General features: G+C 41.4%; 2 protein-coding genes across 7 annotated transcripts; one reads left to right on the forward strand and one right to left on the reverse strand.

Annotated features, from left to right (window-relative positions):
• Nucleotides 1–1,286: 1,286 nt before the first annotated feature.
• On the reverse strand, nt 1,287–25,825 carry Txnl4b (thioredoxin like 4B). Of its 6 annotated transcripts, XM_074055736.1 has the most exons (5): nt 25,652–25,818; nt 22,569–22,737; nt 20,857–21,008; nt 19,345–19,546; nt 1,287–1,305 (listed from the first exon to the last, which is right to left on the reverse strand). In XM_074055736.1, the coding sequence occupies exons 2-4, from the start codon at nt 22,698–22,700 to the stop codon at nt 19,381–19,383; spliced, it is 450 nt and encodes a 149-aa protein (XP_073911837.1). In that variant the 5' UTR covers nt 22,701–22,737; nt 25,652–25,818; the 3' UTR covers nt 1,287–1,305; nt 19,345–19,380. The 6 variants fall into 6 exon arrangements, with proteins under 6 accessions (XP_073911837.1, XP_073911838.1, XP_020028270.1 ...); XM_074055737.1 differs by lacking the exon at nt 1,287–1,305 and having other exon boundaries at nt 16,999–19,546; nt 25,711–25,825; XM_020172681.2 differs by lacking the exon at nt 1,287–1,305 and having other exon boundaries at nt 16,999–19,546.
• Nucleotides 11,483–16,322, forward strand: LOC109692195 (haptoglobin). The gene is made up of 5 exons (XM_020172678.2): nt 11,483–11,628; nt 12,929–13,011; nt 13,275–13,376; nt 14,460–14,534; nt 15,373–16,322. Exons 1-5 carry the CDS (start codon nt 11,618–11,620, stop codon nt 16,149–16,151), a joined length of 1,050 nt encoding a protein of 349 aa, XP_020028267.1. The 5' UTR covers nt 11,483–11,617; the 3' UTR covers nt 16,152–16,322.
• Nucleotides 25,826–25,853: the final 28 nt, after the last annotated feature.

A 25,853-nucleotide genomic window follows, 5' to 3' on the forward strand; every position in this document is an offset into this window, starting at 1 on the left:
GCCTATATCTGCCCCCCAAATAGCTGGGATTATAGGTATGTACTACTATACCCAGTCTCCCCATTCCAAACTCTGAAGATGGAGGTTATGTATATCATCCGTTTGATTCAGCAAACAGAACTGAGTACCTGATGTGTGCCAGGCATTTCTGCGTACAGTGTTAACGGTAAATAAGCAAATGCTTATTTACAGAGTCCTACCTTGCTACCTAGAATGTCCCATAAGTGTAGGTTACAGGAAGTAAGGAAAGTTGATACAAATTCTCTGAACAGAGTCGATGTTTAGACTTGTACTAATACCCTCCTGCCTTTGACCTCTGATCAGTTTCCTACTGGGAAAGGCAAATTTTATTGGAAATTGTGACAGACTGTGTGGGGTTCCCGTCTTTGCAGGGATAATACGTGATTCAGCAGCCTGGACCTTGGGATTTCCTCCTTTATCCAGCGTCTGGGTTGATGTTACTTTTGAGAAATGTTTTCAAAAGCTTAACAGTTAGGTGTGTATGACACGAATGTCAGCAGGAGTGTCTGCCAGCAGCCCAGCTTCCCAGAAGAGAATTCTGGCACTCAGGAAGTAAGGCTGGGAGCCAGTGCCCGTTTTCCTGGCACAGCAGGGCCTTGTAGTCCTGGTGCCTGGTGACAGAACAGGGTGATATTCTAGAAAGGGGCCCAATAACAGGAAACTTTTTGTTTATTTTTCTTACTGAGACAAATTGCAGTTTGGGGCAATGTGTGCTGCTTTGAATCCAGTCCTCTCTCCCCATCTTGCTTAGGATCCTGTGTGCCCGGGGAAAGGTGGGTGTCCATACTGCTCACACTCTGGGGGTCCACTGTACCACCAGCGCTGACGGGCTGGATGTGACTCTACTTTCAACATCTCAGAGACTGAGATGTGTCTTAAATTGATGGTACTTTATGTGTTTTGTGAGATTTTCTCTTTCTTACAGTTTATAGCACATTAATATTTATGAAACATGACAGTGGTTCCCAGACTTTATTGTAGCTGCACTCACCTGGCTGTCTTTAAAACAACCGATGCCTGGCCCTCCCCACACATTCTGATTTGAGAGGGGTGGGATATGTTCTGGACTTTAAGAAGACTCTGAAGGTGGTTCTAAAGTAGAGCAATTTGGGAACCACTGGGATAGTGTTTCTGCTTCATTCAAACTGTTCCCAACTCCTAGTGTTCATGGAGAGCATCCTTGTAGACTCTTCTTATGTCTTTTGCACTTCTCTGTATCAATTAATGATGTCTTTTCAACTCCATCCAGTAGTCATCCTTATATTTCCATCACAGTGTCATCTCCTGGAAGGCAAAGTTTTGTCTGATTTATTCCCTTCACCTAGGCATGCAGTAGATACTTGATAAGCATTTAATAAGTGTATGAATGATTCTTTTATGTGATAAATTCATTCCTCACACAATTTCCGATAAAAGAGTTTTAAATTTAGATGATTTCCACATCTGATTCTTCATTTCCAGTGGTTATCTTTCTAGTCATAAGTTCATTTTAAAACTTGAGTTCAATCATTCTGAGTGAGGTTAGCCTGGCCCAAAAGACCAAAAATCGTATGTTCTCCCTCATATGTGGACATTAGATCAAGGGCAAACACAACAATGGGATTAGACTATGAGCACATGATAAAAGCGAGAGCACACAAGGGAGGGGTGAGGATAGGTAAGACACCTAAAAAACTAGCTAGCATTTGTTGCCCTTAACGTAGAGAAACTAAAGCAGATACCTTAAAAGCAACTGAGGCCAATAGGAAAAGGGGAACAGGTACTAGAGAAAAGGTGAGATCAAAAAGAATTAACCTAGAAGGTAACACACACGCACAGGAAATCAATGTGAGTCAATGCCCTGTATAGCTATCCTTATCTCAACCAGCAAAAACCCTTGTTCCTTCCTATTATTGCTTATACTCTCTCTACAACAAAATTAGAAATAAGGGCAAAATAGTTTCTGCTGGGTATTGAGGGGGTCCGGGGAGAGGGAGGGGGTGGAGTGGGTGGTAAGGGAGGGGGTGGGGGCAGGGGGGAGAAATGAACCAAGCCTTGTATGCACATATGAATAATAAAAGAAAAAGAAAAAAAAAACTTGAGTTCAATGTTTTCTCTTCTCAAATCTACCCACAGCATCAGTTTCCCCTCGTTTTTGAGTTACGCATTTTCTTTTGGCCCTTGGATTTAGTTATTTACTCCATTTCATTAGTTTTTCTGAAAATTCTCTTAAATTTGTTCCTTCCTTTTAATTTTCCCAACACCAAATGTCTTGATGTTCTGCACTTCAACTTGTTTCAAACCTACCTGACAGAAACTGTTTTTAAAGAGGTGTTTGTGGGGGTTTACTATGCAGAGGTGAAGTATGTGATAGTAACAGCAGAAGGATGGGAGGTGGGGAGGAGAAGGAAGTTGTTGTGAAAGTCTCTGTATTATTTGGGAAGTGGCAATGTCACTAACGTGTGATAAGGCAAGGATGCTGGTCTTGAAATCAGTAGAGTACTCACTAGAGAAATCATACAAGAAACATACCAAAAAGCTAACAGAGGATACGATCTTTTAAAAAAATGGACTAATACAATAAAGGCAGGAAAGTAGAAATCAAAGAAAAAAGAATTTGTGGACTAAACTCAAAACAAATAGTATAATGGGACACTTACAACCAACGCTATTTGCGATTATAGTAACTACAAATAAACTAAACATTCTGCTAAAGGCAAAGGTTTTCAGAATGGGTAAGTGCCAGTTGTATAGGTAAACAAACAGAAAAAGAGATAGCACAAAAACACTAAAAAGAAAAAAAATTATTTTGGTAGCACTAGGGTTTGAACTCAGGGCCTTATGTTTGCTAGGCAGGCACTCTGTCACTTGAGCCATGCCCTCAGCACAAAAAATTGATGTGTTTTGACAGACTTGATGGCAAGACGACTTATTAGAAACAAATACAGACATTTAATAATGAGAAATGGTCAATTCAACAGAAGACATTACAAACCTAAATTAAAAAAAATAGACAAATTCACAAGACTTCTCTCAGTAACTAAAACAAAAAGCAGAAACAAATCAGTAAGATGGCTGGGGATGTAACTCAGTGGTAGAGCTGCTGGTCTACCACGAGCAAGGCCCTGGGTTCAATCCCCAGTTCCTCACACACAAAGACATCTAGTGAGAAGAGCCCAAATTAAGACAATGACAGAAAGAAACAAAGTTGGATCAGATTTGGGAAATGATAAGATATACAAAATTATAAGAAAGTAGGCTGGGCTCCAGTGGCTCACACCTGTAATCCTAGCTACTCAGGAGGCAGAGATCAAGAGGATCACAGTTGGAAGCCAGCCCAGGCAAATGAGGGACCCTATCTCCAAAAACCCTTCACAAAAAGGGCCAGTGGAGTGGCTCAAGGTGTAGGCCCTGAGTTCAAGTCCCAGTACCACAAAAAACAAACAAACAAAAGATTAGAAGATTGGAACAATTAATAAACTCGGCTTAATCGACATACATGGACCAAGCAATGCTATCTTCTCAAGTGCCCATGGAGTACCTGCACAAACAGGCCACACGCTAGGCCACAGGCAAATCTCAACCATTTCAAAGGACTGAAATCCCAAGGAATGTGTCTTCTGAGCATCGTGGAAAGGCAATAATGAAAAAATAATTTTTAAATCTCCAGATTTGGAAGTTTAACATCATCTTTATAAATAAATTATGGGACAAACAAGACACAAAATGGAAATTAAAAAATATTTTAAAACAATTGAATAAAAATACAATATATTAAAGCCTGTGGGATATAGGTAAAAAAGCATCCACAGGAAAGTGTATAGTTTTAAAAGCACATATTATAAATAAGAGGCTAAACTGGATAAAAGTTTCTACTTAAGAAATTCAGAAGCCAGGCACCTGTGGCTCATGCCTGTAATCCTAGTTACTCAGGAGGCAGAGATCAGGAGGTTTGAAGCCAGCCTGGGCAAATGGTTCTTGAGACCCTATCTCAAAAAACACCTCACAAAAAAGGGCTGGTGGAGTGGCTCAAGGCATAGGCCCTGAGTTTAAGCCCCAGTACTAAAAAAAAAAAAAAAGAAAGAAAAAGAAATTCAGAAAATAAGATAAAAATAAAAACTAGAGCAAGAGAGAGAGATAAGAATAGGAGTGATTGATAGAAAAGAGACAACATAAAAAACCAAGTAAGGCACAAGCTTGCATTTTGAAAGATTAACAAAACTGATAAACCCTTGGCAAGACCATCCAAATATAAAAAGAAAGAAAATATAAATTATCATCAGGAATAAAAGAAGGGACATCACTACTAACTTGATGATATTAAATAAAATATCAATGGAAATAGCTTTATGCCAGTAAAACTGACAACTTCACTGAAATGGCAAATTTCTAGGCAAACACAACCTATCTCTAGAAAACACAGAGTATCTGAATAGTTCTTTATCTATTTAAGAAACTGAATCTGAAATTTAAAATCTTCCCATAAGAAAACTACTGACCTACATGGCTTCATGGGCGAATTCTTTCAAACAGTTAAGGAAGAAATAATATAAATCTTTCACAAACTTTTTCGTGGAAAACAGAAATAGGGACACTACCCACCTTGCACTAAGAGATCAATATGCCTGTAACATAAAGTCCTGATGTAGACAATCCAAAAAAAGGAAAACTATGGGCCCATATTCTTTGAAACTCAGAAAGCAAAACAAAACTAAACCAAGAAACAACGAAACACCCAGGAAATCAAGTACAGAAAAAAATTATCTTACATCATGAGGAACAATTATATCCTAGAAATGCAAGGTTAGCTTAATGTGCAAAGCTTAATGGAAGTAATTCACCATATTAACAGAACAAACAGGTGATCTTAATGGACAAACAAAATGTATTCAACACCTCCTTATGGTAAAAAAAGTCAGTGGACCCAGAGTATAAAAGCACTTCCTTAATCTGAGAAAGGCTATCTACAAAAACAAAACAAAAGAATCCACAAACAAACAATGAAACAGCCAAAGAAAAACAATAAAACAAACTACAGCTAACACATTGCTTAAGATGAAATTTTGGATGCCTTCTCTCCCCCTAAATGTAGAAATAAAACAAGGATATTCACTTCCTGCTTTGATTTAATATTGTAATGACAATTTTAGTCAGTGCAATAGATGAGAAAAGAAATAAAAGACACAAAGATTAGAAGAGGTAGAAAGAGCCATGATTTGCAGAAGACATGATTGTGGTTAAAAAAAATTTAGAACATTAATTAAAACTATGAATTAGTGAGTTTATCCAGGTTTCTGGATACAAGGTCAATATACAAAAGATCATTTATACTTTTCTATACTACTAATAAACAATGAATAAATTAAGTATTATTTGCAATAGCATAATAATTAAATACTTAGGAATAGATCTAGTGAAGACATTCTATTATCAAAAAGGCAGGACAATGCTTTGCGCCCTCTGCTGCAAAAGTTGAATCAAGTCTCAAACAATGCCTTTTGAATTGTAACATCTAGTATCATAGATGTAGGACAGTATGTATCACACTCCTGTGAATGTAAAGTGCGTGCACCTGCTCTATGATGCGTAGCAGCGACCATGCTTTATCAGTGCTGTTTCTAGTGATGTTGCTCTAGAATTCTAGAATGTTTTCTTTCCAGATGACTGAGAAGTTAGTAAAAATAAATGGTGTCAGGTACCACAACAGTAACAGAACTTTGCTGTTTTCTGGGGCTTTGTATTTTTACTTTTTCTTTTCTTTTTATTTTTTTTCCAGAAATACTGCAATTTTAATAATCTAAAAAAATTGTACAGAAATATATATTTGACCTCAGCTTTTAGGATTATTTTTGAGGATAAGCAGCATTGAAAAGGTTCTAAAGAGAACTTTAGGTACATTTTCAGAAACTCTTGTTAAGTATCACATTGGAGTGTAGATTGAATGCCAAAATTTGAGTTCCATCCGTGCCCCAATTCCTGAGTAAACTAAGCATTTGATGACTATGATTGCTTGCTGCAGCAAATATTATGTCTCTTTACATCCGTTTTCTCTCAAATCTGAATTTTCATATTTGTAGCTGGAAGCCAAACATCTGGAAAGACAATCTGGCTCAGAAACCAGTTGCTGGAGATGCTGCTCAGTGTAATATCTTCCCCCCAACCTCATCTGTCCTCTGAGTAAGTAGCTCCAGGAAGAGTGATTTGGCAAGAGGTTGCCTCACACAGGGTATGGTATTAAGCCCTTTTCTTAATGAAAAGTTTAGCATCTCCTGTTCTGTTTACTGCAATGTGTTTCCTGCACTAGTCAAAAAGAAAATTATATTCTCTCCACCCAATAAACCAGACCTTGCCCTAAGATATCCTGATGCAAATGTTCAGTGGGCATGGGTAACTAGAAACGGATTTGGTATAATTTCAATAAACTCCTTTTGTCATCATTGCTATCATGTCATTGTTTTTTTTTTAAATTTGTATTGTTTTATTATTCATATGTGCATACAATGCTTGGATCATTTCTCTTTTTTTTAATGGAGTGTGCAGATGTCTCTACAATTTTGTTCAGATGACTGCAGAACCTGGAAAAGCTGTTGCTGCCACTGCCACTGATGTATAACATACTGCTATTATTGGTCTCTCTTTCTCTGTCTCTCATATATATATATATATATGAATTTTTTGAAACTTTAGCTGTGCTGTCAACTTTGGAAAAAGTACCCCAGTTTACTGTGTTGAGTTGGCATTGTACAGAAGTTAATAGCCATGTCGGTCTAGAAACGTTAAACTTACCTTTTTCCATGTGTACAGGGGTAATGCACTGTATTAAATTTGTAAGGTCTTATCTATGTGGGTTTGATACAGAAACTAATAAAGTATCCTCTAAATGATGAAAAAAATAAAAAAGGCAGGATAGTGGACTGGTGGAGTGGCTCAAGTGGTGAAAGCACCTGCCTACAAGCATGAGGCCCTAGTTCAAACCCTAGTACCACCAAACAAACAAAACAAGAAGGCAGGACAGTGGCTATTTTTGTGTGGGTGGAATATCAATGGAAAGGAGCCCAAAGTAGTCTTCTGGGGCCCCGGAAATATTCTGGAAGTTGATCTGAGTATTGGTTACACAGGTGTTATACATAAAGAAATAACTGAACACTTAAGATTTGGTGCCTTTAGTGAAAGATGCTAGATCACTTGTACATTCAAATGGAATAAAATGAGCCTGGTCCCCTGCCTCACTTATCTGTGTGTATCTATGTTATTTATTACAGAAAAATTAGAATCATTTTAAATTCCCAATAGTGAGGGTATAATATATCCATAAGTACATGGCATTAAAATGTTTTATTAGAGTTTACTGCAACATGGAAAATGCCTACAACACTGGGTGAAGAAGGCAGACTGCAAAATTCTATATAAAAATGATCAAAATTATGTAAGATGTGTACAGAGAAAATCTGGAAGGAAGTACCACTAAAGTGTTAAGAGTGGTTATAATACAGGGAATTTTTCTCAATTTTAATTTTCCGTAGCTTGCAAAATTTCAAGACTTTTATTTATTTATTTTATTTTATTATTCATATGTGCATACAAGGCTTGGGTCATTTCTTCCCCTTGCCCCCACCCCCTGCAAAATTTCAAGACTTTTAAAATGGCAGAATAAAAAAACAAGAAAAAAAATAAAATGGCAGAATAAACATTTTTTTCAGTGCTCGGAATGGGACCCAGGGGCTTGCACATGCTAGGCAAGTGCTCTGCCACTGAATTACAAACCCCCACCCAGTCCCCAGAATGAACAATAAAATTTCCTTCTAAAATCAAACTCTGTCCTTCAAGTTCCTCTGTTAACAGCCATCCTGACTTTTTGTTCTTTCAAGCTTTCTGCTCTTCATGCCCCATCAGATGGCACTCCCTCTCCTGGGCTGGGCACTCTGAGTCTGCTCTGTTCACTTGTCCCAACTTGCCTGTCCACTTAGGATAAGGCTGGGTCCTTTCTGCTGGCGACCTCATAAAAGTCACCCAGGTCAAGCAGGCTGTGAATGCACAAGATAGCCAAATGGTGTCTACATCTGTACAATATATTGCTGAACTTTGCTTGCTTTTTTAACTCTCTAATAAAAAATTTATTTATTATCTATTTCTTGAATTTTTGTTGTGATTAAAATATACATAAAACCTAAAACTTGATTTTCTTCCCCCTTAAGTGTATAATTCAGCAGCATTAATTACATCAGCAATGTTGTGTAACCATCAGCACTGTTTCCAAACCCTTTTTCCTCACCCCAAACAGGAACTCTGTACCTATGTTAAGCAATAACTCCATCCCCTTCCCCCAGTCCCTGGCAGCTTCTAATCTACTTTCTGTCTCTGTGAATTTGCCTATTTTAGAAACTTAATATAAATGGATTATAAAATTTGTTCTTCTGTGTCTGGATTCTTTCATGCAGTATGTTTTCAAGGTTTATTCATGTAGCATGTTATCAACTTCATTACTCTTTATAGAGGAATAATATTTTTTCAAGAATAATTTTATTATTAAGACTGCACTTAGTAAAAGGTTAGTCTTTTAAAAATACTCCAGAATCTTCTCTGTGAACAGGTGCTAGGGAATAAATATTAAAGCAGAGTACCACACAGTGGTCTGATGTGTTATAGTAAACAGCTCTTTCATTTGGCTGGTTACAGCAGAAGGCTGACATAGCGTTTTTCATAAAACAGGAATGATGTGTTTTTGGTCTTGTTCATATCACCTTCTAGGCACATTCAGAACACTTAGATTCCTGGGTTTGTCCCTGAGAGGTACCAGCTGATGGTCCCACTTTTCCAAGAGAATCAAACATGGAAATCTTATCCTGTAATTATCACGACTTATTCATATGCCTAGTGAGCTACAGAAAAACAACACATATGTGTAATGAAAGTAGAGAAAAAAATAGTATATTTAAAATTTTAAATGTACATTTAAAATTTCACAGTAAACAAATAATACCTCTAAGTGAAGATTGTCCCATATTTTCAAATAAGATAATGTTGATCAGTCTATAATGAATTTTATATTTGATCTTATTTTTTTGTAAACATGGTTGTAAAAATTGAGTTACATACTCTTCTTTTCAAAATGTTTACCCTTAACTCATACTTGTGCTTGAGACTGGTCAAGGCAAGGTGGCCACTGAGGCAGCAACACCCAGGAAACAAGGCAGGCAAGCCTTCTCTCTATCCTTCCCCCCACCTCTGTTTTTTTTCCACTTGAGGTTTTAAAATCAATATACAATCTTGTAAGGTCTTTTTGTGACCCTTTCCCAAAAATAAGGCACCTCACACTACAAAAACATTACTTCTTTAGCACAGGATACGTTCTTCCATCCTGGCCTGTCAGAGTAGCTGCATTTTCTTCATAAAGATATCTACAGGCACTCGTGGGCCATCTTACTATGGTTTACAGTCTAAAAGCACACTGCTGTGTCAATCAAGAGTTCCTCTGTCACCTCACAGGCCTGAATGCTGAGCAGGCCCTGGTTTCCTGTATGTCTCCTGGAGAGGCAGTGCTGTGCTCCTCACCACTCATTCTTGCTTTTGCCTCAGCTCTCACAGCACCTGTCATGTTGGTGGCAGCACACTGGCAGCCAATGAAGGCCAATGTAAGATGAACACCAAACAACAGAGAGCCTCATCCATTTGGTGGGGAGGGGTTATGTCAGAGCGTGGAGAAAGCTTCCATCCTCTTTGCTGTTTCACTGACACTCTGGGTCTGCTCCTGCCTCTGGGCCTTCAAAACTGTGGTTCTTCTGTTTGGATGCTCTCCCTCCAGATATTAGCATAGCTGCTCCTTCACTGGGTAAATTCTATGGCAAGTGTGCACCGTGTTTTTTGTCTATATTCATCTGTTGATGGACACTTCAGTATTTCCTCCTTTAGGCTGGTGTGGAAATGATTCAATGAAAGTCAGTGTACAAGTCTCTGATTTCAGTTCTAGAAATGCAATATGGGTGTTACACGCTTAGCTCTTTGAGGAAGCACCAGTTTTCCACTGAGGATGTGCTACTTTATGTTCCCAGCAGCAATGAATAGAGGGCTCGAATTTCTCCACATCCTTGTCAATACTTAACACACACAGCCACAGGCACACACATATATTATAGCCATCCCAGTAGGTGTGTGTCTGACACTACTGTACATTGTCCCTTTGACATTTTTCAATCATACTGAGTGTTTTTTCATGTGCATTTATATATTCTTTTTGCGAAACAATCTATTAAAATCCTTTGTCCATGTTTTAATTGGGTTGTCTTTTTGTTGTTGTAGTTCTTTGTATATTTTAGATATTAACCCTTCAGCAGGTATAAGATTTGCAAATATTTTCTCCCATTCTGTAGACTATCTTTTTACTTTATTGATATTTTTTCTTTTCTTTTTTTTTTTTTTGTTTTTGAGACAGGATCTCCTTATGTAGCCCAGGTTGGCCTAGAACTTGCTACATAGCATGGGCTGGCCTTGAACTAATGATTCTTCTGCATCAGCTTCCTGAGTACTGTTGATATTGTCTTGATTCGCAAAATTTAATTTTGATGAAGTCAAATTCATTCTTTTTTTTTTCATTTGTTGTTTCAGATTTTGGTGTCATATCTAAGAATCCATTGCCAAATTTTGCTTGGCTTTTAGCTCTACAAGAGTGGTATCATTCTGAATGTAATCTTCTGGAACTTTCAGTTTTCTTTCAAAAATTGTGTTTACAAGGTCATTCGTTTTCATGGCTGTATGGTATTCCATTATATGAATATACCACAAAATATTTACCTATTCTCCTATTGATGGATATTTGTGTTGTTTCCACTTGCTCTGCTGTTTCATGGTTCTCAGTATGAATATCCCAAGTGTTTCTTTGTACAGTATAATTTAAGAATCATTGGCTTTTTTAAATGAATAAAACCATCTTTGAGTTGCTAATTCTAATTGAATAATACTTAGGAAACACAGATACTGAAATGTTATTTTCTCATTTGCCTATTTGGAGTAATTACTGGACTAATTACTCAGTGCTATTGAGAAAGATCTGTGCCAGTCTAGACTACAGCGTTAACCACTTTGTGTGATTTCTTACAAACAGCAATCAAAGAAGACATGATAATCATAGTTTACTGATTTCAGGTTGGAGGCCTTTCATCTATTAAGATGTCCACACAGGATGGGGAAATGATTGTGAAAAAAACTGCTTTATAGCCCAATTGAAGCTCGGCTGCAAGAGTGTCTCCACCAAGTTTGAAATAACTCAAGGAAAGGTCTTTTTCCATGCTGAAAACCCTCCAGAGCTTGGCTGTCCCCTCCACCCCATTCTGCCCGAGTGATTTCTGGAAACACTTTGGCAGGTACAAAGGGTCATGAAATTGCCAGATTTCTTCAGGGTTTGTAAAACAACACCATGGGAAAGCCAAGAGTGAAGCAAGAGCTCCACTCTTGACAGGAGTTTGGTTTGTGGTTTTGTTACTAGAACATGCCAGTGACCTTCACAAGGCCGAAGTTGTGTAAACACAGGAATTACCAATGAAGAAGCAGGTGGTGTAAGACCTGGAGGCATAAAAGGCTCAGCAGCTGTCTCCACAGCACTGCCCTAACGAAGGAAGACAGGATGAAGATGAGGTGAGTCCACAGTGCTCCTCCCCCTTATTTCATTCTCCTCCTTTGCATACTTGGTAGAGGAGAAGCCCATGAGGGAGATGCAAAGATATGGCAAAGAAACAGGCAAGTGGCTAAATTGTAGTGAATGAAAGGACTAGTGTGTTGGCTAGGTCCTTTCCTTTTTGCATACATGAAAAGGTACTTTCAACCAGTGTTGTCTTTCCCAGGAGACAGGATCTACTCTAAGGAGGATGTTTTCCTTGAACTCACAAAGTTTTCATCTTCAAAAGGGATGTAGCAGTTTTCTGGCATTTTGATTACATCAGATTTTTCCTTTCAATTATTTTTCCTGCAGCACTGGGGATCAAACCGAGAGCCTTGTATGTACTATGTAAGCCCCAGCCCCCACCTTTTCTTTTTAAATAAGACAAATAGCAACACATTTTAGTGACACAATTATGGCACACCTCAATTTTTATCAAAATAGAAAGATTCATAAGTGTTGAAATTACAAGACTAGAAACTTAGTATCAGCACTCTCTGAGTAGTAGTCCATGCCTGCTGGTAACATGGTTGCCTGGTAAGTGTGGCCTGTGCACTCATGTTCACAGTCACTGTCATGCCTTCAGGAAGCAAGTTCCATTCCAGGTAACCCTCTAGCATTCTGGAGGCTTTGAGATACCATTTCTTAAAGACAAATGATCACAAGAAATAGAAACAACCATGTATGTTTTAAATTATATATTTAAGTCAGGAATGGTGGTATATGCCTATAGTCCCTGCTACCTTGGGAGACTGAGGCTGGAGCATCATTTGAACCCAGGAGTTCAAGACCAACCTGGAAAACACAGCAACACCCTGTCTTGAAAAAAAAATTAAAAATTTAAAAAATCTTATTGTGGAAATCTCAAAAAATGGAGAAGATAGCATAGTACGTCATATTAGCATCTTCATCTCATTTACATTTTGCCAACAGTGTCTTTGTAACCCAGGAACTCAGTGGTGTCTGAGGGAGGTTACTCTTTGCTTGCCAGTTCAGTGTTTCTAACACAGCCAGAAATCAAGGCCCACTTAGCCACATGTCTTCTCGTCTTGGTGGTTCCTGTTGAAAGCTTATATAGAATTCTTAGCAGCACAGAGCTTGCTGGGACCTGGTACCCAGAAGCAGTCAGGTGTATGTGGTGGCAGCTTCCCATTCTTAGCATTTCCATGTAATCTATACTTTACTGGCTGTTTAATGGAAGGTGTGTGAGTGTGTGTGTGCGCACACACTGTGGAGTAGGGAGACCAGCTGTGCAACCCTTCCTGTATCTCTCTGCAGTGCCCTGGCAGCTGCGATTGCCCTCCTCCTCTGGGGACAGATTTTTGCTGTGGACTTGGGCAATGATGCCATGGATATTGCAGGTAGGCCTTGAGTGTGGGCAGGAGCTGGGCATCCTGGCTCTGCTGGGTCCTGCTTTCACCCTATGAGACCTGCACTCTCTCAGAGAAGCCCAAGCTCCCCCCGCCCATCCTCCTCTCCCCTAGCAATGAGGAGAGACTGCCCTTCCAGGGCTTCCATTCGGGTGGAGGGGTGCTAACATACAGAACAGTTCCTCTCATCTTTTATAGGCCCTGGGAGCAATTTCTGAACATTAATTTCCTCCTCTGATTCCTTTTCTTTGCAGATGACAGCTGCCCAAAGCCCCCTGAGATTGCAAATGGCTATGTGGAGCACCTGGTTCGCTATCGGTGTCAGACATACTACAGACTGCGTACTGAAGGAGACGGTGAGGCCTGGACAATTGTCCCTCCCTGAACAGACCCTTCCCTACTGTTCCTGTGACTGGATGGGGCCAGGGTGGCTGGCTAGAAAGTGCACGTGTGCCACCTGGAGCCAGATTTAGGTTCCAATAAATTTTGCACCAGTAGGTGGTTCTTTAGCAATGTTACTTTTTTTTTTAGCTTGCATTCTTTTTTATTGGCATATATTAAATTGTACATAGTAAGGAGTTTCATCATGACATTTCTACACGTGTATATAATGTACTTTTTTTATTATTCGTATGTGCATACAATGCTTGGGTCATTTCTCCCCCCTCCCCCCACCCCCTCCCTTACCACCCACCCTGCCCCCTCCCTCTCCCTCCCACCCCCTCGATACCCCGCAGAAACTATTTTAGCAATGTTACTCTTATCTTTACGAAGAGGCAGTGTCATGTGGCCGCCTATGGCAGAGTAATTCCACGTGTACAAAAGGAGATGGGAAAAGGAGTGATGACAGTCGGTAACCCTTACTTCGTGAGCGCTACCTCCATGGTGCTTTCTAAGCTCTACACATTGAGTTAAAGCTCACTTGGTTCTTACGGCGCCTCTCTGAAGAGATACTCTTTCTCATTTTTCTGATGAGGAAACTGAGCTGCAGAGAGATTGAGTGTCTTGTGCAAGTTCAGACTGCCTGTGAGAGGTCGAGTCAGGATATGAACCCTGACCTCTATCTGTGTCTTGCTATGACTGCCACAACCACAGTCTGTCCTGCTGGGTGTAAGTGAACCTGAAGTACAGTGTTCCTCCCCTTCTCCTCTTCTTCCCTGCACCGTCCTCTTCCTCTTTTTTAATTCTCTTTTTTGAGACAGGGTCTCTCTATGTAGCCCAGGCTGGCCTCAAACTTTTGTTAAAAAACATTTTTATTAGTATATGATAGTTATATAGGGGTGGCCCCAAACTTGTGATCTTCTGGCCTCAAGTCTCCTGAGTGCTGAGATTACAGGTGTGTACCACTTGGCTTCTTAATTCTTCTCTTCAGATATTTTCTAGCCTTGTCTTAGGTTCAGGCTTGAATTCTGTCTGAGCTCATCTTTCCCTTTTTTCAGGAGTGTACACCTTAAACAGTGAGAAGCAATGGGTGAACGAAGCCATTGGAGAGAAACTTCCTGAATGCGAAGGAGGTGAGTGCTTAGGGCTTACTGTCTAGACTGGCATCTATGCTGGAATGTCACAGAGCCATGTCCCTCCCTTGTGGTTTCCTCTGAGTACACAAGAGCCAAGAGAAGGGATCAGGGAGAACTCCAGCCAGTGGGACTGAGACTTGGTGGGGGAGGAGGTGAGTCCCCACAGAGCCCAGTGAGCATCATGTTCTCTGGGGCCTGAAGGCTTGGCTGATGCTGCCCCCACTGCCCCCACTGGAGACCCTATGCACACAGAGCACCCGCCTAGAAAGCCAGGGCCCAGGCAAAGTGAGATCCAGGAAGAATAGGAAAAGATGGACATAACAAAAGCTTAACCCACAGAGGGACAAGGCTGGAGACGGGCTGACACATCTCCTTTGTCATGAAGAGCTGCTGCTCTGCCCTTTCCTCTGGAGCAGAGACTGTTCTCTGTCTGCTGACCTGCCTTGGAGGCAGTGGGGCAAAATCTGACTTCACTCCATTGTGGGGCAGGGCCCTCAGAGAGTGACTTGCCCAGCTCCTTCAGTGAGACTCAGGATTATGGAAGATCCTTGGTGGTGAGGTTTAAATATACATGCAGTTTGTCAGCCAGGGATTAAACATCTCAGTGTTATGTATTTCTCTGAGTTAGGAAAGCAGGAGACAGAATTCTGCTTTGATATAAATAAAGAAAAAAGTCATTTTAAGCTCCAGACACTGGAAATGAGATGAAGAATTTGAATACTTCCAGCTCTGAAAAGAAAAAGGACAAGGGCAGCATAGACAGCAGCAATGTCCAGTGCTTTTACCCATCTTCCCCAGCCCTGGCCTCTCTCATGATTCTTGCTCTCCCTGACAGTGTGTGGCAAGCCCAAGCACCCGGTGGACCAGGTGCAGCGCATCATCGGTGGGTCTCTGGATGCCAAAGGTAGCTTTCCCTGGCAGGCGAAGATGGTGTCTCGCCACAATCTCACCACGGGGGCCACACTCATCAATGAACAATGGCTCCTGACCACAGCCAAAAACCTCTTCCTGAATCACACGGAGGACGCTTCCGCAAAGGACATTGCCCCAACCTTGAAACTCTATGTGGGGAGAAAGCAGCAGGTGGACATTGAGAAGGTAGTCGTCCACCCGAACCACTCCGTGGTGGACATTGGGCTAATCAAACTCAAGCAAAAGGTGCCCATCAACGAGCGAGTGATGCCCATTTGCCTGTCTTCTAAAGAGTACACAGAAACGGGACGCATGGGCTATGTGTCTGGCTGGGGAAGAAATGCCAACTTTAATTTCACTGAGCGTCTCAAGTATGTTATGCTACCTGTGGCTGAGCAAGAAAACTGTGAGAAGCACTATGAGGGCAGTACAGTGCCCGAAGAGAAGACCCCAAAGAGCCCTGTGGGGGTGCAGCCCATTCTCAATGAGCACACCTTCTGTGCCGGCATGTCCAAGTACCAAGAAGACACCTGCTATGGTGATGCTGGCAGTGCGTTCGCAGTTCACGACCTGGAGGATGACACCTGGTATGCAGCTGGGATTCTGAGCTTTGATAAGAGCTGCACAGTGGCCGAGTATGGTGTGTATGTGAAGGTGTCCTCCATCCTGGACTGGGTTAAGAAAACCATAGCTGACAACTAAGGTGAGGTTGGCTGGCAGTCTGCTCTCAGTGGGGCAGGCTGGAAGCCCTTGCCTGAGAGCAAGATTCCACTCTGGTAGAGGGGAAAGTGGATGTGATAAGAGGTGATATGAAGCTGATGGTGCCATCCCTGCACTGCTGAGTTAGTCAATAAAGAGCTTGCTTTGGACTCATTTCTATGCCATTTGTACATGGGGCCTTTTTGTTCTTCCCTGTGTACAGGGAAGAGTATGCTTGGGAGCATGGCAGGAAATCCTTCAGGTCATACAAGTTTTTACCCTAGGGAACCGCACTCATTGGTTGAGTGCCTGCTGAGTGCGTGGTCTCAAAGAGGGAAATTATTACCCCTGATTTAGACGAGGAACAGGCTCAGCAGCGAAAGGCTTTGCTTAAGGTCACACAGCTCTTTCAAAAGGAAGCTGGATTTCAACCTGGGCCTGTCTGGAGGCAAACCCTGAGCTCTTTCTAGTGCATCCTGTTGCTTCTTCGAGTGGCTTAGGAGAAAGGGTGCAGTCCTGGTGAGGAAGATGCTAGCACAAAGTGGGATTCAAAAAAAAATGTTTTGACACTGACATTTCTTTCACTGTTGGTGCTCCAACCTACCAGTGCCCCAGGAAACAAAATCAGGCAGAACAAAGATGTATTGGATTTGACTTGCAGCTCAGCTCACAGATCTGCAGAGTGCTTTAAGCTCCCTGGCCATTGTCAGTTCCAGAGCTCTTCCTCGAGGGGAAGTTCAGATTTCTCACATCCCCACCAGCCGTAATGCTTCAAACTCTGCAGAGTTAAGATCTGTCTCAGCAGGTGTTCTTCCCACGTGGGGCTCTCGAGGAAAAACTTCTCTTTGACCACTTTCTTGCCTTAAGCCTTTGGTACACTGACCCTCTACTCATCTACCTCTTTTTCATGCCAAAGGCAGGGCCTCTTTCTCCTGGTGTAAAAGCCACTGCTGTCATAAGTCTCTCCTTAGGATCTGGCCTTCACTGTGATGTCATGCACCAGCTCCAGATCCACTGATACTTTAAAACAGGTATCAGGTGGACCAATGGAGATCAGACCTATAAACTAGAACCTGGGAAGGAACAGCCAGAAACTGAAAAATAATATAGTCAAACCCTTATGAAATGCTGCTCATAGTGCAGTCATACCTTCTCTTTTGGGAGTATCATCAGCACTAAGTTTTCTGGAGGAAGAAACCACCCTAGTGTTCTGAGGATTTTTCTGTGTCTAGTGGCTGCTGGTCACTTTCCTGGAGGGAATAATAAGAGAAAACCTCTGTTTTTCTCCATCACTTGTCTTCTCTGCCTTCTTCACCAGCAGTGCCTCTTGCCATCCTGGCCCTACCTTGGGTTCTGGCAACTGGAATCTGAGTTGCTCTCTGACCTCCTCCTGCCCTGTCCAGTCCTTCCCTCTGCCAGTATGCCCTTCCCTTTTTTGTCCAGTACCTCTTACTCCCGTGTAAGATTCAGACACTGCATTCTCTGAGACCTTTCTCCCTGCCCAAGAATCATCTGTATTTATATAGCATCTAGCACATATTCAACAAGTATTTGTGGAATAGAAAACAATCAAAGTAGGATCTCAAACATAAATCCAGACTTCAGAAAGACTCCCTAAATCTGTTAGAGGGAGAGACGACATGAGAATTTGAAGCATGTAAGTTATGAGTTTTCTGATATCTGAGCACTAACTACACACCAAATGCTTTGTGATTTAGGGTGAAGAACAGAGGACTTGACTAACAGTAAGTTAGGCAAAGAGGCCATTTTATTCTTTCATAGAAATCTGGAAGGAGACAGGTTTAGAGTTCACTCAGGAGCTCAATTACATCAGGGATCAGGCTCTTTTAGTTGTTCTTCCCAGAATATAAATCTTTCATCCTGATGCAGGTTGCCTCATAGGACTAACATGGCTGTTGTGGCTCCAATCATCATAATTAGAAGTCAAGATAGAGGTGACAGTAAAGGGTTTTGTCTTATTCCTGGAGTAGTTTCTCCTCTTATTAGCCAAGGATACAAAAAGCTCCCAGCAGTCTTTCTTCTTTGCCACATTAGCCAGAACCAAGCCATGGTCACCTCTCCCTGAAGACAATCTTGCAAAGAAGCATAGGGGAAAGGGGCTGAACTTGCAGTGACAGAACTGGGCTTCTGCAAGCTGCCTGGCCCACTGCCATCTAGCTGCGCCCATGCCCACTGCCATCTAGCTGCGCCCATTTTCTCTAAAGCATCAGGCCCAGCAGCCACCATGGAGTCTTGAGAGAAGCAATAGTTGTGCCAGGTGCACCCTGCATGAGCAAGGATGCCACAAGTCATTAAAAGCAGCAAATCCCATGAAGGCGATGTTTTTCCTGACCATTCTGACTCTCCTTAAGTCTTGCACCCTTGAAGTATAATTTTCTGTCATTTTGTACCAGTGACTCCATCTTCTGGGAAAGATCTGCCCTTACTTCAGAGGGTAGGCAATTCTGTTTAGCCCAAGCTGAGGTACTGGATGGTAATAGTTCAAGTTCTTACTTCCTGGAACTAGCTAAATGAGCCAACCAAGACAGTGTTTTGAAAGTCTGAGTCAGAAGGACTCAAAAATGAAATGAACTTTCCTGCTACTAGTACGAAGTGAATTATTCCAAGAGGAACTAGGGCAATAGGGCCTGGAGGGACATATGGATGGAGGAATGGGTGAGGGTATGTGTGTGTGTGTTTTTCACATGTTGTGCAAAGACATTTAGGGTAGAAAATAAGCATTTCTGCTTTTTTTTTTTTTTTGGGTGGAATTGGAGTTTGAACTCAGGGCTTTACACTTACTAGGCAAGCACTCTTACCTCTTGAGCCACACCCCCAGCCCAGTATTTCTGCTCTTACGGGACTGACTTTCCATTTTACTTGTGCACCAGACAAACACGGTTAAATTAAACCTGGTTAAAACTGTATCTGCAATGTTTATAGGATTCTGTATTATCTTGAGGGATACAGAAAGCACAGTATAAAGGGAAGTTAGAAAAATCACCCTGGGAAAACTGGTGCTGAGGCTGGCAGGGAGTGATGCTCAGGCATCCAGACCTTGGAGCACCGACACAGGCTTCTGCTTGGTGCTGGATGTCTTGTAGACACATCGAACCCCTCTCTGCTGAGATGCTGACACCTCCAAGGGACTCCAGAATGTAGCACCAAGGGATTCAGGTACCGTTTCAACCCATACCTTTCTCTTCATGTCCAACAGCCAATAGTGAATTCATTAAATGTCTTGATACAGAAGGTCATATTTGGGGATATTCTTGGGATCAATAGGACTTTGAACAATAAGTTTTCCCCTCATGGCTCCCCGATAGATTACTTCAATCAAATCTATAAAGTCTTGTTTAGTTTTGAAACTTCCCACAAACTTAGTGTGATCCGGAGACCTAGACAGCACAGAAGAGAAAAAGCTGCTCTCAGGGTCTTTCACATGTACTTACTAGGGCTTGCCAGATAAAAGTAAGCAGCAGCCTCATGATCTTCTTCTTGTCTGGGAGCCTTTCGACATCTTGCCTGATACTTGTTTTTTCCCACTTGGTATACAACACATAACTAAAATCAGCCCTGAGAGCCACTAATGTAAAGGCCCTGGCTTGTGAAGGATTCTGCTTCAAAATCTATTTTAAGCACTTTGCAAATCATTCTTATATAGAATTCACTGGGCACTAGAGTGGGCATAGTTTGTTTGGTGTCTCTGTGCAAAGTCATTAGTTAGTTATGGACTCCCAAGTTCTCGTCATTTATACTTCTGATTTGTGGGTATTAACAAATTACTTAAAAACGCCAAAAAAGCCAGAAGTCATATTTTGGTACTATTATTACAATCTTATATGTCTGCATCTCTTTTATCATGATAATGGGATATCATAAACTATCAAATAAAGTACTTTTCTTCTACATATATCTGTTTCAAAGTCATTAAATGTGCACGTACAACATACTAAATTCCTGGAAATGCAATTACTGGGTTAAAAAGTTTAAACACTTTTAAGTTGCTTGATACATAGTGTCATAAACTGCCCTCTAGGAAGGTTGTACTAAAGGAATACATTAACTGTGTTCCAGGAAAAGGAACAGCTTTAGAACAAATGCTATTTCACTCACTTTCAAACAGATGGTGACATAGCGGGTACACCTAACCAGAGCAGGAAATGATAGAGAGTTATGAATGCATTCAGAAACACTCAGCCCTGGAAGCTGACTGGAAGGAAGAGGAAGCATCAGGGAATTCATGTGATTTATTTTAACAGGTCTTGCTGAAGAGTGACTTCAAAGTACTCTATGTACCAGAAGACACTTTGCAAAAGACAAGTGTACCTTAGTTTGCTGGCAGGAATGCTTCTTTTATAAATGCCACCTAATAGTGTCAAAAGTTTAAGAACCATGTATTTGGTTTCAAATAGAACTCCTGGGAAACATTTTATATGGCATATTCAACTAATACAGCTACTCTCTATTTTCTACACTTAGGGATGGTTATGCTTCACAAACAATACTGTTCTTTCTTAGTTAAGGTGGAAATTAAAATTTTCCAACAATATCTGAAACACTGTCATTTTGTCCCAAAGTTTCACATAAAGAAATAGAGGAGACAATACTAACCTATCAAGACTCACAGAGCCAACACCACATGCAAATAGGTGAGCTACCAAACCTGCTTCAAGATTGCAATAACTTCAAAATTAACCTAACTTACCCATAATCCACTTTCATATGCTGTCCATTGAAGAAAAATATAGTAGAGGGAATGTAACTGATGTCAAAATACTGTGTATAAACTGGAGTATGGTCCACATCTACGAGATATATAGCAGCCATTTTACTTAAGTCAGAAGCAGTCTTGGAAAGCTGTGAATAACAAGAGAGATGGAGGTTACAGTATGAGAGGTAGCTGGTTGGGCATGGTGGCACAGGTTTATAATCCCATCATTTGGGAAACTGAGGTAGGGGGATCATGAGTTCAAGGCCAGCCTGAGCTACAAAGCAAGACCCTGACTCGAAACAAAACAAAACAAAGCCAAAAACAAAACAAGCAAAAAACCCCAAACAATGTAAGAGGTAGCCAATGTTTCTTCTGCAAAACTTTTTACTATATAATTTGAGAAAATTCCTGGGCCAAGAACTAGCCCCAGTGTGCTCTACATTAGACAGACTGCAACTTTATTGTTCAGAAGCTGAATTATTGTTGACAGGGTTATAAAAACATCCCAGGAAAACACATTTTTTCCTTTAATTTTCTGCCCATGTTTGATTGTTTCTATATAAGTAATCTATACTCACTGAAAGGGTGTAGCTCTGTGATACAGGTGCATGCCTAGCATGCACAAGGCCTAGGTTCAATCCCCAACACCAAAAAAACCAAAACACACTCACTTCAAACAATTCAGAAACACATAATACAGATTCTGGAGTACTCCAAAATCTCTTTCGTCCAGGACACGATCATCATAATAGCAAATGCTCACGAGACACTTCCTATGTGCTAACTGCCTTACGCTTGTTAGCACGTGTAATCACTACTGGATTCCTATGAGGCCAGATTATTAGCGTCCTCCTTTTACATACGAGGAGGTACAGCCACTTGCCTCAGAGCACACAGTGCCTCAGCAGTAGGGCTGGGATTTGAACCTCGACAGCATGGCTTCAGTATCTGTACTCTTTTTTTTTCAGCGTTGAGGCTCAAACCCTGGGTTGCAGGCATGCTAGGCAAGCACTGTACCGTGGAGCTATTCTCTTGACCTCTGTGATAGCTCCTCAATCTAGCTGAGGATGTAAATCTCTAATTCTCTAGTCGTTTTCCACCTGGGACAATACATTACACCCTTATCTAAAACCACATAATGAGGGTTTTAGAACATTTGAAGAGGGGGAAGAGGTCTTAGTCCTTGCTTCAGTCTCTGTCTATGATAGAGACAAAGATACAACCAAGGATAACTTTCCTCCTTACTGAGTGTGGCATGCTGTGAAATCAGAAGTTGTCATTGGGTACATGAGAAGGGTACCGAGTCAGAGAAACTGAGTTCTATCCTTGCAATGCAGCTTAGTGTATCCGTATCTGGGTCAGCAGGAAGTTCCTTGACCTCCCTGACATTCACTTCTCCCATTGGGACATGGGGCTAGTGTTGTGAGCACTGAAAAGACATTTGTGGACAGTTGGTAATGTTTTCTGCTCTTCCACTCCCTTGTCAGTGAAGCAGCTATGACAGTTCCTGACAGGAAGGCCATGGGGACAAATTCACCACAATGGATTTGGGGGTTCAGCTCATGGCAGGCACACAATTAGCTCTCGGTGAAAGTGTGCTAATGAATAAACCAGCTACACTGCATGCTACCTTTCAAGCACCATGTAGATGCTGAATTGAGGACAGATTTTTAAATAAAATCCATTTATTTAAAAAATTCACTTACAATATCATCAAGCTGCAGACAGACAGGATCCTCATCTCTCCCAAACCTGAGAACCAACACCTTCTCTGCAGTGCTTTTTATTGCCTGGTCTACTTGTTTCTTGCTAGTCAGCTTGGGCAAGAGGAAGCTCATCTTGAAATAATCCAAACGTTAATCCCTACTATCAATGCTGAAACGAAGATGCAATGTTTAAACATGGTTCAGATTAAGTGCATAAGTCCGAGTTAAAATATTTAACTTTTAGAGTAGCAATATATTCATGTGATTAAAAAAATTATACAAAGGTATGCTGTGAAAAGTCTCCCTCCTCTTACCCCAGATCTTGAGCCCAACTCCCCCTACCCCATAACCCTGCCCCCCATACCAAGTGGCTGCTTTAATTTCTCACAAATCTCCCAGAGTTTCGTTGTACAGTCACAAGAAAGTACAAATGTGGGGTTTGATATTTTCTTTTAAACCTAATGGATGGCCTACGGTATTAGTGGCCCAGCAGGGAAGAGATGACACCCTGAAATTTGGTAATATGAAGAGTTAATTAAGGCAGGACGTAAGAAAACAAGGAAAAATTAGTTACAGCTGGGTGCTGTTTCCATTTGTAGGCCAGGAGGAGCCATGGGTGGCAGAAGTTGCCAGAATTGTGTGGTAGAGTGAGCTGAGTGGGAGGTGCCTGGGTGAGAGGGGAGCATGCAGTGAGGCAATGGAAGCCCTTTCCTCGCTCCTTCTGCTCTGCCACTGCTCTTGCTGCTTGACTCCAAGTGGAGCCAGAGTGCCACGCTCACTGCCTGGTCCCCAAGTCCCAGAGCAGTCTGGGGAGGGGAAAGAGTGGCTGTGCAGGGGTAAATGGCAGAGGCTCAGTTGCACACTTTCTGCACTTTGATTTTTTTTTTAACCTAACATGAAGATGTTTCCCTGTCTCTATATAGAGAACTTCCAGATTCTGTCACAGCAGTAAATTATTTCATGCATGTGCGTACTTTTAAGCAGTGTACATTTGTATTCTCACATGCCCTAGTTAAAAATTCTTGGGGCATATCTTACTAGGTGCACCTCATCATGTGGCAAAGAGATCAACTGGGAGTGTGTGAAAAGTACAATTAAATAAATGGATCATAAAATATTGAGAAGGAAGGGGCCTAATCTATCGCTCTTTGCTGGGCCCCTCATTTCATAGACTAGTTTGCTCATAGTTACACTTCTAGCTGTAGACAAGGACTAGAATCTAGGCCACCAAATTTCTAGTCCTGTGTTCCTTTGAAAACAGAAGCCCAGCTAATTTTATGATTGGAAGAAATTTCATATATGAGAAGTTCCTTGATCAAAGAGCTTATTAAGAGCATCCATGGGAGACTCCAGGGAAATACTTGAACCTTTGAATTCAGTTTCAAAGTTTGTTAATGCTATAAAAGACAGGATTTCCATCCTTTCTTCCTCCTTCCTTGTCTCCCTCCCTCCCTCCCTCCCTTTTTCTCTCTCTCTCTCTCCCCCCTCTCTTTCTTTTTGGTGGTACTGGGGCTTGAATTCAGGGCCTTGTGCTTGCTAGGCAGAACACTTGAGCCATCTGCCCAGGAGGATTTCTTAATTTTTTCTTTTTTTTGGGCGGGGGGACTGGTGTTTGAAGTCAGGGCTTTGTGCTTGCAAAGCAGGCACTCTACTGCTTGAGCCACACCTCTGGTCTGAGTATTTCTTTATCTATATATTTTTGGGATCACAAGTCACATTTGAAGATACAAATTAATAAAAATTCATAGAGGAAATGAAATTGTCCAGCAATAGGTCACACTTTAAATAGGGACACTGACTGCCAGGAAGGACCTTGTCAAATGTGTCAGAACTACTGATGGAAGAGAAACTAAAAAGGAATATGGATCTATCTCAACATTGCACTTCAAAAACACCAACTTCTCTAGGTTACATATTAAGAGGAGGCAATGTGAACAAAGAGGCCAGGGTGGGACTAGACACATGTTGGAAGGAGGAGAGGGAAGCAGACCACATCTAAGAAAATGTCCATAGCAAAGGAAATCAACAGAGAATTCACAAAAGAAGAGGTACAAATGTACACTAAATACATTTGGATAGTTGAGCTTCACAAGCATTACACTGACAAAGATTAAACGAGATAGTAATACACAATAACAGCAAGAGTGTGAATATAGGAGCAAGCATTTGTGGCCTGCTGCAATACAGACAGTAAAACATTTCTGGAAAGAAAACTGACACACTCTTTGACCAATAAGTCCATTTCTGAGAATTAATTCTCCTTCCTTCCTCCCTCCTTTCCTTCATTTCTTTCTTTCTTTTTTGGTGGTACTGGGGTTTGAACCCAGGGCTTTGCACTTGCTAGGCAGGCACTCTATGGCTTGAGTAACTCCAGTCCTGTTTTTGTTTCTTTGTCTTTTTGAGGCAGGGACTCACTATGAAGCCCAGACTGGCCTTAAACTCGAGGTGTTCCTGGGTCAGCCTCCCTGGTTCTGGGATTACAGGTATGCACCACCAGTCCTGGCTAATTCTTAGTAAATAATTAGACAAATATACATTTAGGTACATAGCATATTCAGCACGTTTACTATGGTAAAAAGCTGGAAACAACCTAAATGCCATCAACAGATTGGTGAAATAAATGACAGTACCGTCCTGCAATGGATATTATACAGTCACTAAAGAAAAAAGTTATAAAGCAGTAAATAAAGTGCGATCCCACTTTTGTACAAAACCTAACTATAAAGTACATATGCTTTTACATAGAAAGATCTGGAAATAAATATCTCAAAACATTATTATTTGTCTGTAAACGAGTGATTTTTATTTGCGTGGGGGCACGCGTCTCTATTCCAAAATACATGGAATGTACACTGTGGGATATTCTAAAATATCCCATAAATAAACACACATATACACACAAAGATGCCCGTGGCTGGGCTATACGCTATACCTAGCCCACAACAGCCCGGGACGACTCTTACCCACTAGCCCCGGTCACCACCACTTCAGAGCAGGCTGCAACCCCGACCCCTATATCCCGGAATAGCCAGGACACGGGCCTCCCCCTTCTGCCTCCCCAAGCGACCTTAATCCAAAGTAACCTTCGGCTGTTGCCTCGTCGGATCACTAGGGGGTATCGAAACGGAAATGGCAAACGCACAGACGGAGAAAATGAACAAGCTGTTGTCACAAGTTCCACTTAGTCCAACAAGTAGAAGAGATTCTAGTCTTCCGCCACTTTACCTGACGCTAACCGGAAGCTTTGTCGTCACTTCCGCCATTATCAAACATGGCCGACTTCCC

This window comes from Castor canadensis, chromosome 15 (assembly GCF_047511655.1).
Source record: "Castor canadensis chromosome 15, mCasCan1.hap1v2, whole genome shotgun sequence".
Classification (NCBI taxonomy): Eukaryota; Metazoa; Chordata; class Mammalia; order Rodentia; family Castoridae; genus Castor; species Castor canadensis.